The 15158-nt window shown below is 40.6% G+C and overlaps 2 protein-coding genes across 2 annotated transcripts; one reads left to right on the forward strand and one right to left on the reverse strand.

Annotated features, from left to right (window-relative positions):
- Positions 1 to 2151: 2151 nt before the first annotated feature.
- Positions 2152 to 7892, forward strand: iba57 (iron-sulfur cluster assembly factor IBA57). The gene is made up of 3 exons (XM_035428089.1): positions 2152 to 2648; positions 3494 to 3846; positions 5966 to 7892. The coding sequence occupies exons 1-3, from the start codon at positions 2296 to 2298 to the stop codon at positions 6355 to 6357; spliced, it is 1098 nt and encodes a 365-aa protein (XP_035283980.1). The 5' UTR covers positions 2152 to 2295; the 3' UTR covers positions 6358 to 7892.
- jmjd4 (jumonji domain containing 4) lies at positions 7594 to 13017 on the reverse strand. Its single transcript, XM_035428080.1, has 6 exons — positions 11681 to 13017; positions 11062 to 11227; positions 10776 to 10901; positions 10000 to 10267; positions 9315 to 9461; positions 7594 to 8964 (listed from the first exon to the last, which is right to left on the reverse strand). Exons 1-6 carry the CDS (start codon positions 11934 to 11936, stop codon positions 8653 to 8655), a joined length of 1275 nt encoding a protein of 424 aa, XP_035283971.1. The 5' UTR covers positions 11937 to 13017; the 3' UTR covers positions 7594 to 8652.
- Between the last annotated feature and the right edge of the window lie 2141 nt (positions 13018 to 15158).

The raw sequence follows: 15158 nt of genomic DNA on the forward strand, positions 1-15158 counted from the left end.
CTATGCATATTATAATATAAAATTATATTTTTTAACATTCACAGTGAATTGATTCTGGGGGTTCTTATTTAGTGACCTTATGACTAGTGATCACAGTGAAATATAGAATTTGTTACTGGAAATACTTGAATTAACAGAATAATAGAGTGAGTGGTTTTAAGTAGGTGCAAAGAGGTTGCTCAAAATAACATTGTGTTTGAATATAAAATGGGAAATTTGATCCTTTTGAATTTACTTCTGAGTTCTTTGCTCAACATGGATGCTAGTACAAAATTAGCAATAATTGTGTAAATATGTACTTGCTTTATTTTTGATACCTGCATGTAAAGACTTTTTGCTGAACTCCATATCTGTTGTTTTAAAGATCTGTATGTTCTCCTATGTCCTGGTAGAAACTACTTTTTAAATAAACTTCTAAAAATAAAGAAATAATGTCCCTGTTAATTAATTGTCCTTTACTTGCACCTTGCATAAAACCATTACAACATTTGTATGTTAAAGTGAATGGGGATGATGACAAATCTATGAATGATTTTTTTTTTTTATTGGTCACAGAAAAAGAAAATCAAATCAGATTTATTTTTCAAGAAAAGGTAACAGTGCCTTGACTACGCTTAAGAAACTTGGAGTGCCTCACTAACCATATTTGTGCATGTCAAATGCTTACTGAAAGTTTGAATGAGTGAACAAAAAATATATTTTCAGGAAAAACAGGTCTATGGAGAAGTATTTACTGTTGCTATGCCCAGAGGGCAACACAATGAATCCTCCACATTCTTCTTTCTTCACAGGCTCTTCTGATGTAAATCATACCTGACAGCACGTAAAAAGAAGACACGAGTGTGTAAATAAAAGGCATAAGCTGTGGTGGATAGCCACAGGGTCGGCTGAATTTAGTTTTTACTCAGCAAATAATTCATAAATTACATGCATTTCAGTTCATTCATAACTCATCTGATTTTTTGGGCACTGCTACTGTATATGAGTGACAGTGAGAAAGAAAAACTTAAATTTGTATCAGAGTAAGGGGTGGACCTCAAAGTGGATTCAGTTGTGGGTCACTTCAGGCAGCTTGCAGAAGCTAGAATTCGACTGACCTTCCATGACCACAGATGCTGTTGGGTTTGTTGCTTGCTTGGTTTCAGGATCAGCATTTCAGCCATCAGTTCATATTCCTGATAGCTGTAGCCCAGGGGGTGGCTTTGAAGTGCTTTCTTGTTACAGAAGTTGAACGAACTAAACCAGAAGGCCAACTGAGTAAGTTAGCAGGCTTGTTGTTATTATTGCGAGATATCAGTCTGACACGCAGGGGCAGCTTTGGAATATGAGAGCTGAGTCCAGTGAGACAGCAGCTCAGGGGCTTGTGTCCTTGTTTCCTCAGAACCCCCTCCCCCACCACCAGCACCAATATATATGCACCCATCCACACACGCGCACACACGAACACGTGCTTTATTGCTCATTTATGTTTCATAGGTTCAGATGGTTGCAGTGGCATTTTTGACCATATATTTAGAATAAGTTGAAAGCCCTGCACCTTATTTTTACTTCTTATTAACAAATTAGGTTGAAATAAAATTAATGAATGTGAAGTTGCCATGGTGAACTTCACACCAGTTGCCTAATACATTTAGCCTTTATACTTCCCAAACGCAGAAAGCAAAGCAGACAATTTTACAAACGTGAACGTGAACAGTGAACGCTTTTTTCCTCTATTTTATATAGTCAAATACATTTATTGAAGGACAACTAGACAGTGATCGTCTATATATATATATATATATATATATATATATATATATATATATATCAAATCACTGTAAACATAATAGTCCATAATGTTTGTACCCATAAGAAAAATAAAGGAGGACATTTTATAATTATATATAAAATAGGTATTGGCTGATATTCTTACTAGCTGTGTTATGTAAACTATCAGACGTGCTGCACTTCTTATTGAAATGAGTATCATCGTCACTGTAAAAGGTATGAGCAGGCACGCGTACACCGGAATTAAAGCCAACACCAGCTCTTCCCGAGCCGCTGGTCCTTGTGTTGCCGGTATGCTGTTTTAGTCATTTCGCTATTATTCCAAGACAGAAGGTGGCAGCAAAAAATAACCCAAGCAGTCAGTCAGTCGATCACGTGTCGTTTTCGTTGACTGTTCTTTAGCCTGTGCAGCATGACGGGATGCAAAATGGTGCATACGGTTGTAGTTGTTCATGGCGAAAGGTCTCCTTGAGGAGAATATAAATTGATTTTACATTACACAGTCTTTCGAACTAAAGAGGGAGAATGTATAATGCCTGTTTGGCTCATAGCATTGTTGGAGCAGTGGTTTTTCGAAATGTTTTCAGGTTGGGTCTGAACACAACAGACACAGTTTCGAGCAGACTCGGGTTTTGTAATGGAACGCTGGATGGAAGGAACTGCAGACAAGCGCACTGTGTAACAGGACAGAATAAATTCGTGTGTTACAGCCTGCTGCACAGGACCCTAATTAAAGTCCAAGGCCACGACACGGGGTCTTTTCTGCAAGGTCTTATAACCAACGATGTGGACCTGTTGACTAAAGGCATGCAGACTGCAATTTATACCCACATCCTAAACGTCCAAGGAAGGACCCTTTATGACGTAATCATGTATAGGTGAGGTTAAATCTTTCTATTATTAATGTACTTTTTAAGTTGTGTATTATTTCACCCCTATCGGTGGTATTAGCGTTTTACAAGTTGCAGAATGCAACGCAACGGTTCTTGTCTGTGTTTTAAAGATATACAGCAGTTTGCATTGCCGGGGTTTTGCTTATCTTGTCACGACTCCTGCCTTCTCACAGATAAGCCCTATGGTGTTAAGTAGGTTGCTGGCTGTCGACTGTTAACTCCGTATGGTATGTGGAGATTGCCTTGTTTTTATGGAAGGAGGCCTTGTTTTATGGAATAGCTAGCTACTAGTGGGACCATGGGTTGTCTTCATGTTGTGAAATGATCAGTGATCAAAGTATGACCAGCCCGTTGTCTTTGTTATTAAACTTTGTGTTGTGTGCTGGAGCTAAAATGTATTTCCTCGTTGTGCACTGTATGGTGGTGTTGTTCTTGTGTGTTGGAGGCTAATGAATTTCCCCTTTTTGGGATAATAAAGTTGACTTGATTATATATGACTGTACACTGTTCTCCCTTAGCTCTGCCCCTGACTGTGTTTACTTTACCGCTTGTAGAATCACGCTTAAAGGAATCATCCAGCCATCAAACTTAGTCCCACACGACCAATGCATCGTTCCTCATCCAACAACCTATTTACCTGTTTAGCTAAAGGCCATTAATTAAAAAGAGAAGTATGTACTTTATTGTAATATTGTGGAAGCTGCTGCAGTATACTATTAATTTAACTTTTCTTTCCATCATTAGAAAAGTATTTTTGTGGTGTCACAATACATGCTGAATGTTGTAACTACTATCCTTGTCCTTGTACTGATCTTTCTTATTTTGCGTAGGTTGAAGGACAAGCAGGAGGGAGAGACCAGGCTGTTGCTGGAGTGCGACAGCTCAGTGCAGGACTCCATTCAGAGGCATCTGAAGATGTACAAGATTCGCAGAAAGGTGACCATCAGCCCCTGTGCGGACCTTTCTCTGTGGGCTGTGCTTCCCCGGGACAGAGAGGGGGTCGGGGGGGACGCACAGCCTGAGCTCACAGCTCCAGAGAAAGCGCTGGTGTGGGGGGCGGACCCTAGAGCCAAAGCCATGGGCTGGAGGTTGGTGATGGACAAACAGGTCAGCCCTCTGGAGCTGATCGCAGACGTCCAGCAGGGGGATACAGAGCATTACCACAGGCATCGCTACAAAATAGGTACAGTGCAAACGGCTCTGAAAACTACAGCACTGATGTCTGGCTTTAGTCTCCACTGAGCTCAGATAAGAGATGTACAAGGATAGCCCTTAAGGGGAAGCTGCTGTTGTTTGGTCCATGGGAAGCCAGGGGATGTCTTTATTTAATTTTCCACCGGATTAACTCCCTGTGAGCAACAAATAGTTGTCATTTAGATTTTAATCCATGCACTTTGCTTTTCATGTATTTATACATACCACCTAAGGTAGAATTTAGAAGCATTAACAATATCTTGTCCTTTATCCTGACTGTAGCATGAATGTAATGTTCATATTCATTTTTGTAAATTTTGGAATTAATCAAGCTAAAATAATTTTTTTCTCAGCAGTTTCCAGTTCAACTGTCTGAAAATCCAAGCTGCCATAATGCATTATCTTTCTTTAGTGCCCGCAATCACACAAAAATCACACTTTGTTGTCTGGGAAAAGGAGACCGTGGGAAAAGAAAAAAGCGGACCGCTGTTTGTCTGATGTTGAACTAAATGTTGCTGTCGTCCTTTTAAATGTTTTCATACATCAAACACACGCATGCACATGGCAAGACCCCAAATTGCACTTGAGCTCTGAAAAATATCTGCAGAAAGGCTACATGAGGAACTCCATCCCTACCCTCTATGCCAGCAGAGAGAGAGGGATGACTGTTCTACTTTGACCTTTCAGCAGTGAGCATTCAGCATTCAGAAAAGCTGGGGAGCACATACACATACAACAAAATTTTCAGGAGAACATATTGCTAATGAAGAATTTGAATTTCAAACAAAGTTGGTTTGAGATGAAATGGCTACAATCATTGATTTTGGAACCTGCATGGTTTCACCCAGGTACTAATGGCAGAGGTATTGCTGAATTCATGAGCACCTCCACAAACATCAGAGAAAAATTAATAAAACCTCTGACTCAGATCTCCATAATCTTATGTTGAACATCCAATAAATGTGTGTTATTTAACAAAATTGGCATGGTGTAGTCATGTTTTCCCTAGGTCAGGTTTAGGCTATGCCATGTGAATACCACAGCTCCCCACTTCATGCCACCGCTGCTTACCCTCTGAGGCACTTCCCCCGCCACTAACTATTTTCCTAAACCCTGACCTGCGACGTTAAAGGGTCTGCATCCCTCACATTTGTATCTTTTAGGGAAAAGCGTTTTTTATAAACAATGTAACTACATGAATTTCTCTCTGCTGCCACTCTATGGGCAATATTGGAATTGCAAGACATCAGGATCAGACAAACAGATTTGTGAAAATCAATTCTTTGAGGCTGTGAAGAGGGGGAAACTTCCTTCAGTTGTTGAGTAATTGTTTCCTGGAACATGTTCTTTAAATGTCTGTAAGTGCACTTCAGGGAGTTTGTTTCTTGTCAGTCGGGACAGGAAGGGGTATCCAGCGCACGGCTGCTCGAGTGAATGTTTTGACAGACTGTCGCTCATGAAAATCTACAGAGTGGGGAATGGAAGCTGTCCGTTTTTAACATCAAACAGAAATGGTTTTAGAATAGCCCACATGAAGAAAGGCATGGTTTACCTCATTTGGCTAAAATGTTTAAAATCCAGATCTGTGCACAGAAAGGCAGTGCTGAAATTAATGGAGTGTTTCCTTGGTCCTAAAATAACTTGATTATAAGGGTGGGGGTCACTCTGCTGCTTCTTTCCTTTTGAAATAACTGGTTCTGCTCTGGTAAGGAAGGGTGTAAAAGTCAAGGTTCTGCAGGGGTAGATGATCTGAACTGTATTATTTAATTTTCATTTAGTCACATGACATGACCAGCATGCTGCCTTAAAGAATATAGGAAACTCGGTTGTGTTCTTACATTGGCTGTGAGCCGTGTACAAATACCATTAAGATGCATTTAATTTTGAGCATAACTTCTTGATATTACTGAATTAAAGCCTTTCTGATCATCTGAAGAACTTTACATGGCAGTGTTTGCTTACTTTAAGCATTATGTAGAAGTTTTTATTTATTTTTTAATTTTTTACTATTAACAGAAGCTGATTTGACATCCCAGACAAGCTCAGTATAAGTTCCTTCAGTAACTCATTAAGCCTGTTTCTTTTTTTTTTCCCTCCTGCCTACACAGGACTTCCTGAAGGGGTGAAGGACCTACCCCCAGGCGTGGCCCTGCCCCTGGAGTCCAACCTGGTGTACATGCAGGGGATCAGCTTCTCCAAAGGCTGCTACATCGGCCAGGAGCTGACGGCCAGGACCCACCACACGGGCGTGGTGCGCAAGCGGCTCATGCCCGTGCGCCTCTCGCCCCCGGCCCGGGTCCCAGCCGAGGGTGCGGACCTGTTCACCGAGTCGGGCAAGCCGGCCGGGAAGCACCGGGCAGACGTTGGGGAGCTGGGCCTGAGCCTGGTGCGGCTGGCGCACGCCAAAGAGACGCTGCTCCTCAAGCCCTCCGAGGACAACGCCCTGACCGTCAAAGCCTGGGCGCCGGACTGGTGGCCCAGAGACCCCAAAGCCAAGTGAGCCACGCGAGCCGGGCCGTCCGCCATGCTGAGAACGCACACCACGACACCACCTTCCCTGATCTTTTAGGATGCACGTCCTACCTGAATTAGCGCTGGGTGTTTGTTGACTTGCTTTCAAAAAAAAAAAAACAACAAAAAAATTTTTTGACAAACTAATGAACTAAAATCCAGCTTGTCAGCTTCAATCTTTGAGTGCAAGATTTCCTTTATTTGTGATTGCTGGACATTTCAGCATTGTAATGGTCCATTATTGTGTGAATGGTCCATTATTGTGTATAATGGTCCGTTTGAATTCAGCTTTCTTAATGGATGATGTTTGTGTGGTGCTTTGCATTACATTTACTTCTGTATTATGTTTTAGGACATTGGCCATCTAAAACACCTGTCTGCTAAATCCTGTCCACGTTTTGTTTATTTAGTTCATATACATTTAAATTATTCCATTCATTCACTGTTGCCAACATAGTGACTGTCGTTGCATTTATAAACTTTTCAGACCTTTAGCGACTTTATTTATTTATTTTTTTAAAGAGCCTAGCAACAAATCTAGCGACTTTTTAAACAGACATCAGCTTCCTTGGAAACCATCACCAACTCTGCTCAGTGGGTTGTCTTTCTTGCGCTAGCTATCACTCTACAGCTGACATAACCGGCTGGTTAGTGAGCGCAGAGAGAAGCTACAGTCGACCGTCCACTAATAACACACAGTTATATATAACACACATATACACATAAGTATGTGATGTCATAAACGTACAAATTATTGTTTGGCATCATTTAGCATCTTCTAGAAACTTTCTGAACATGTGTTGGCTACTTTCCATGGGAGAAGTTTGAATACTGAATTCATCATGTTAACCAATAATGCACTCTGTAGGTCCCAGCCGGCTTTCAGTCATAGGCTCTGCTCAGGCCACATCTGAGGCGCTATGGTCTGTCTGATTCACTGAAATTGAAGTTCATGTGCACATGATAAAACAGCCGGTTTGCCATCTAAGCCAAATGATTACTTTAAGAAATGCGGTTGGGCAGAATGATGAATTCATGTCTCTACCCCTGCACAACCTGTGATGTACAGTGAACATTCTGGTGCAAAACGGCTGCCCCACATTGGTGGTAGATGAATAGTTTCTCTTCCATTCACTGTAAATCATTATGAAGTCATAAGATGAAAAGCACTATAAAACATGCAGAGGATGTCTTGGACTATTCAATAACTCTAGCAACAAAATGCAACGGTAAATCCAAACCGTTTATTTCATTGTCATGCTCATTATCACTCGTAAGCAAAGTGAAAAACAATTTCAGAAAAGGCATTGGCAAAGGCCATTTTTTTGCACATCAACATTGTTGCCCTTGATAACAGTGATAGCGTAGCATCGGTCTGTCCATTCCATAGTTTATTGCCACTCACTGTCTTGGTACAGTACCATAGTAATCAGGGAAATAACACGTTTGCTATTAAATAACCTGTGACTATGCAGTACATGCAAGAGGATTGTTTAATAATCAATAAAAATAAAATTATTTATACATCGCTTCAAATGTGTTTTACTCATGTTTTAGTTCACATTTGACTGCACTACGAACAAAAATCGCTAAGCCGATGTTCATGATGAGTTTTTGTAAAAATTGTGAGCACGTCGTATGGAATATGCTCTTCCCATTTAAGCAAAATCTATTATATAAATTATATAGCACGACAATACAAGACTATGTAAGCATGGATTTATCCACACTTGCTGTAAACTGGAATCTTTGATTCCGAATAGCCCAGCTGAAAGTGCATTGCCAAGTGAATATATGAGCACAAATTTAAAATAAGCGCATGCACAAAGGTCAGTCTATGTGAGGAAAAAAATACAAGGGTGGTACTCACAAGCTACTGACCCACACAATGATGATTCTTTCATTACAGTGGCTACGGTACAAGCAATGAGGCTACACCAACTACTACACTAACCTGGAGTGAGTGCCTTTTCTAATTGTGTTGCCATGTCAACACACAACATATTGTAATATGACACTATAATATTAATACTGCTGGAACATTCGTACATTAAAATCATGAAACATTCTTTGCATTACTTGTCATTAATGTAAAGTGTGAACACATCAAAATTGTGATCGTTTGTAGCTATGGCAATTGACTGAGCAAGGCTCCTTGTGTCTGGGGGCACAAAACTTAAGTTGTAAGCATTGTGAGCGGGATCTAAGTCAGCTCCGGATGCTCATCGTAGCATGTTCATGTGAAGGGGTCAGGGGGTTGGGGGCGGGGTGCAACCCCCCCCCGTCAGAGCGCGGAGCGCATGGCGTCACGGATCTGCTGGAGCAGGCTCTCGGGCTGCGAGCTCAGAGAGGTGGGGTCCAGCCGCAGGAAGTCCTCGTTGCTAAGCATACACTCTAGGATGTGCGCCACCCGCTGCAGGTCGAAGGCCGCGTGGTGGGGCCCCAACGTCGCCAGGGTGTCAGACAGGTGGCGCGGGCACCCGGGAGCAGAGGTGCCTGAGCAGGCGTTCAGGAACGAGAGGCGGTTGTTGGCAATGATCTTCAGGAATGAGGAAAATTCCCCATAGTCAATCCCCGTGCACGACTTCATGATTACCTGGGGAAAAATGAGTTTCATGCTTATTTTGAACCACACGTTACTGTTAAATTGCGTGGCCAACTATACTTGGACATTTCTCCCATGACTTCTATGAAAGTAAATGTTGTTCTACATCTGGGGCAAATGTATGCAATCCTTACTTGTACTCGGGGTAAACACCTGGGGATTTATACTCTGTGCACACATTAAGTATTGTACAGCCACGTCTAATGGCCAACTATGTCATTTCTGTCTGTTCTTTGTTACATCATCATCCCAATCTTCCAGAGTGCAGAACAACACTGCTCAAAAGCGTACCCACATGGGTATATGCGTGAGCCTGTGCCTGAGATGCGCCTGAACTATACCTGGCAGTGTTGGTGCCAGGTGTCCATGGAGTCTCTCCATTCACTGATCTCCCTTTGTACTGCAGAGAGCTCCCCCTGCAGGAACTGCCACATAATGTCCAGGTTGCAGCCATTCAGCCAGTTGTGGTTAATGGAGATGGTGTCTTCCTGGAACCCAAGATTAACCAATAACCATGTTACGGAATAATCTGAAAGGAACCAGGTGAGCATGATACAAGCATTGTGCCATTTCCTGGAGTCCCTTCAACACAGATTTGTAAAGTAATTCTGTCTTTGAGGTACTCCCCTGTTCCACATTCAATGTTTACTCCACCATAGCCACTTCACTTTTCATTATATTTGTTGCTTCAAACCCAATCCAAGTTGGAACATGCTACCATGAACGCACTCAGATTGCTATTTAAACTTAATCATTATAACTACAACTGTAGTTTTTCCTGGTTCCAACTGTCTGATTGATGATTTTCCCATGTTTATGATTATGATTTATTTCCATTATGTTCCAAAAAGTATTACATTCATGTAAAACTCAGACTAGACATACACGGACATATTAATGTTAACTGTAGGTGTACCACAAATCTTTATGTATTATTTTTTCTCTCTCGCTCACAGAACAGAGAAAGGATTTTCGTACAATATGGCCTTGGAAAAGCTCATGCAAATTGGCTTAAATGACACCCACCAGGTTGTAGACCTGGTGGTGCCATCCACTTGGCACAAAGATGATCTCTCCCGCCTCCTGGATGATCTCCAGAGGCTGGCAGGCCTTCTCGTAGTGAGGGTACTGTCCCTTGTCTTGAAGAACGGGTGCCGTAACGTCGTAGATCAGGTTGCCGTGACAATCGCGCAGGTACTCCTCTTGGCCGGGGGGATACAGAAGCCACTTTTTCCTGCCACAAACGTTGGCTGACCAGCTGTATGAGCGGAAGACGTCCGCATGGAAGGGAGTCCTGGTAACAGAGGGAAAATTTCCACACTTTTTTAACAATGTAATTTATAATCAAGCTCAATTACTGTAGTCTCTCTGTAACTTTTTAGCTGTAATGGTTACAGAGAGGTGTCCCACACAGTCCCAAATAGTCTCCTTTCAGACAGGCTGTCCCAGAAAGTCTGCTTGTGGCAGTCAAGCTCTGCGAGGACAGTGTTGGGAGCAAAGGCATTACCTTGTTCTTTCATTGAGTTTTACATTGTGTTTGCATAACTGTATTATGTAATGAAATGTCTAGTTTGTTATAGTGTATGAACAACTGACAAATTGTGAATGAATACACATTGTTAGATACAAAGCCATTTACATACTGTAAATGACCTTGCAGTTGGATTCTTTTATATTAGCTAACAATGCTGCTACTGCTAATAAACATTACTACAACTACTACTACTACTACTACTACTACTAATAATAATAAAGCTGACAAAGATAGACATTCTAAATATGATTATAAGCAGATGTCATACCATGAACCTTTTGGTCCCATGTAGACAAAGCGATAGTCATCCACTTCAATAGTGTCCCAGTATTCATTCAGCCAATCAGACGAGAAGAACACAGGTGTGCTGTAGATATTGTGTTCAGGAAACTCCCTTTCAGAGACACACAAAACATCCAGCTTGGCTACAGCATACATTTTGTGATTTTATGACCCCACAAATATCTGTGTATACAAACACATTATCCATCTATGAACAAAATATGGAGAAATGTCTATTAGGTCAGTTGCAGGTCACCTTCACATAGGCCTACCTGTGCATGTGCCAATCCTTCAGATATAGACATCCTTTTGGTGAAGAGTGTCCATTCTGTATGTACTCCCTCCAGTAGCTTATAAATTCTTTAAAAGGAAGTATTTGCTTGGGATTGGCATTGTATTCTCTTGCATTGCAATTGGCGACAGGGACTGGAGTGTCTTCTAGAAAATGCACAATAAAACAAAGTGGAATTTCAGTTCCATGCCTGGTACTTACAAGCATGAGATGCAAAACCTGTTGCTTAGACTAACCATAATAAGATCCACTGTGGCTGCAATTATTTTTAGTATCTTTCAGATTGCATTAACGGGTTTACATTGGTGACTTTCACATAAAGATCAGGATCTTACTTGAACAAAACATCACTGTTTTAATACAGACAAATGCGCAAATACATAGGCTACATTGTCCTATTATAAAAACACAATCTTGTTGTAGGCCTATGTTGCTGGGAAACGATACGTAGTTTTATTGTACAGGTGTAATGCGCTTGCACCTATTTCTTAGAGGAAAACATAATTCTCACAGTGACCACGTATTTTTCCTTATACACATGCACTGCCACCGTTTCTATGAGGCCGTGTTTATAAAACTAGCGGATAGGTTCAATTTACCAAAATCTTGCAGTAGTCTTTGGAAATTCGGTTTCCCGGTTTCAGTTACCCAGTGCTTCCGACAATTCCAGTCTTCGGTAAATCTCTTCGAAAAAACACATGGGTGGTTTGGAAGCAAGTAGTTTTTAAAGAATCGGGAATAGCTGAAATCCTTCTTTTCTATGTAGTCCACGAAGTGCGAAGATCTGAACTGCTCGTACGACTGCCTGGGGATTTTAACCAGGCTGCAGCACGTATGAAAAGTCTCTCTATCCATAATGTGGTTAGACTCACTAGCTAAACACTAATTAACAAAATTACGGAAATAAATTAATAAATAAAATCCAACCACATATAGTTATTCGGATTCTTATGTCCGTAGCTAGTAAACATTTGCTAGCTAGCTAGCTATGCCTACAGCCAGATTGCTATAGACATAGCTACAGTCTGGTCTAATATTTCGTCATCATTTTTGTATTATACAAGTTGCTAGCGTTATTAAATAACGTTAGCAGTAAAGAACGTTTCGTCAGACGAGCCAAGTGGCAAATTCCGGTTTATCAGCTTGTTACCGCCGCGAGTGAAGTAGCCAACTGCTAGCCACAATAAATAGTTCACAAAGGTAAAACGTAGCTAAATATAGCTAACTGACTCACTTGAATGAGCTGTTCGGAAAACGTCCATATAAACCCACTCAATGCTAGAATTCATGTTAATTTAATGTAAGCAATACTTTCTTAAGCTTGGTAACGAGCTAGCTACGTATCACATTAATGCCAAGGCACATCGTTCGAATCAAAGCATCTTAGCCATGTAGTAGCTAGGTAGGTAGCGTTAGCTAGCTAGCAAGGAAAAAGTCCAAACGTTCCCCATGATTGTCGTTGAATGATCCTCATTTCATATTAATAACAGCACCGCCTGGGGTTTACACATAGCTTTAATGGCCGATGTAACGTGACCATTCAAAAATACAAATGTGAATGACTGTCTGATGCTGTCAACAGTACCAGCTTCAAAACTCCACATGGGGGAACTCCTTGTTGTCGCACAAGACCTAACTGGCTAGCAAGTTATTTTGGTAGGTCTGTTCCTTAACATCATCAGTGCATTTTAGCTACATGAAACCACATTTCATATCATGTGAGCGTTCTTTTCCGATTCAGATAATTATTTAAACTGGAGAAACGTTATTAGTCAGCTACCTATACAGCTTAGCTGAGGACTGACACAGAAATGCAGTCGGACTGTAAATATTGTGGCACCCCGACTGCTACCAGCCACGACTAGACAGTTCTGAACCATAACGATTCGCTATCACTTAAATAGTCCACGTGCGGCTTTGAACAGCATGGTGTAATCAGAATAATAATAATAATAATAATAATAATAATAATAATAATAATAAGCTAAAAATGTATCCCCTCTCACCATGGAGGTAAACATTGACATGGCAGGGGGAGGGACGTCCCTGTGCCACAAGCACCAGCAGTATTCGTAGTCCTCCTAACAAGTCATGTGTATATAGATATCCAGCAGAGTGTCACAAAAACCTTCAAACACGCCTCATATCACTTAGTGAATGATGCATAGTCAATGGAAACAGTTTCTGCACGAGGAGCCAGGATGTTTGACATTTTTATATTATTTGTGTGTATCCTAAAGTTTGGGATCTGTGATTTCCTTTTGCAATTCTCCGTCCTATAACTAGGCCAAATATTGATAATTTGAACCGACTTATACTTCTTTCAAAACATTATTTTTTGCCTTGATTATGTTGAATTGATTTATGCTGAATAAATAGAAATAAAAACCAAAAAAACAAAAAAAAATCTGGAAGTAATTATCAACCATACCCATAGTCCTTTGAAGTATTTGTTGAGATTCAGTTTCCCAACTTTTGTAACCCCCAGAGTGGGGGATTGGGTATATTCAGTTTGTAGATCAGTGAGAGGAACAGACAAACAAAATAGGCACTACTGGGAAGACTTAAATGTTGCATGGACCAACAGCTTATTAATACATTTGATTGTGCTAAAACTATGGATATTGAATAAACTATTTCTGTTTATTTTTCAGGGAATTACATCCAGCAGTTGGGGTAGAAACCACAGTTCCTTAATCACCGTGAATAAATTAATTGATACTAATTTATTTAACCAGATTACTCTTGTACCTGTTTGTTTTACTGGTTGGCTGTGTGCTTCTGTCTAACATTTAGGCTTTGTACGTAAAATCGAGATGCACAACTGTGGTCCAATATTCCAGCACAAAAGTGAATAGTTTGCTGAATTTCTTTCTCGTGGGAAATATTTATGTTGAAGCACCCCACCCTCAACTAACTCCCTCCTTTCCCTGTCTGACCTAAAGGCAAATACACATGCAAGTACATGCACAGTGACTTTCTTTCCCTCCTTTGCACTTTAAGTACTCTCTCACTTTTTCCCCTTTGTTATTTATGGCTGATACATGCTCCAAGACTCTGAAAAATAAAGTACATTAAACACAGAGCAATTTTATGTTTAAACTGGTGTACTGGTCCATCAATTTCTAGCTGCAACATCTGTGTTTCTATGGCAGAACCCATACATTCTAAGTGGAGCTCATACATAGTTTGCGTGAGGTCTTTCACACATCTTCAAGTCACCATCATGACATGTCATTTTGTGTGTATAATAGGCTTGTATGTATGAAAACGCTTGACGAAAATATTTGTTTTTGCAACTGAACTGAAAAAAAAACCTGATATTGAAATATATCAAATCTATTAATAAGTATTTTTCTCGGGTCTTGTAGTTATTTGGAGAATATATAATCTTATTGTGCCTCCATGTGTAGCCCAGGGTGAAACTAAATCAGTTTTAACAACAATCTTATAGAATTCCTGACAGAATAAATAGAGTAACTATGTATAACAGTTAAACGCCCACATCCTTATTAATAAATGTAAAGTACCTGTTTTACAGTGGATTATTCCTCATTTGTGACTGCTGGTTCGACAACAGATTGTCTTGTATTTACTATTAATTTCCAGAATAAAAATGGTAAAAATACAACAAAAAAAATTCAGTTTATGTTTTATGTGTTTCTATAACAATGTGCAAATCAGAGGAATCTATCACTGGTCTCTAACCGTGCTTTGTGTTGGTGGGACATCCTGGCCTCAAAGATGGTTTTTGACTAAGAAGGCGAACGTATATGATAGCGTCAGTATCATCTTCAAGCCAGGTGGTGGCTACACATGCTCTGAGGAAGGGAGGTTTGTCATCTTAAAGTAAATCCCGCTTTGCAGGAAAGAAACATTGGGTGAAGATGATTACCCATTGACATTAATTAACAACTGGCAACAACCTAGTCTTCTACACTTATACATGGAGCCAAGGCATGCAAGAAATGCAGGGAAATGTCTCAACAGAGAGCGCTGTGTTTCCATTTTTACTTTCTATATCTGTGTGCTAACTCTGATCACCAGTGTGTTTTGCCTTTCAAGCCCCCGTAGCTT

The sequence above is a fragment of the Anguilla anguilla genome, chromosome 8 (genome assembly GCF_013347855.1).
Source record: "Anguilla anguilla isolate fAngAng1 chromosome 8, fAngAng1.pri, whole genome shotgun sequence".
Taxonomy (NCBI): domain Eukaryota; kingdom Metazoa; phylum Chordata; class Actinopteri; order Anguilliformes; family Anguillidae; genus Anguilla; species Anguilla anguilla.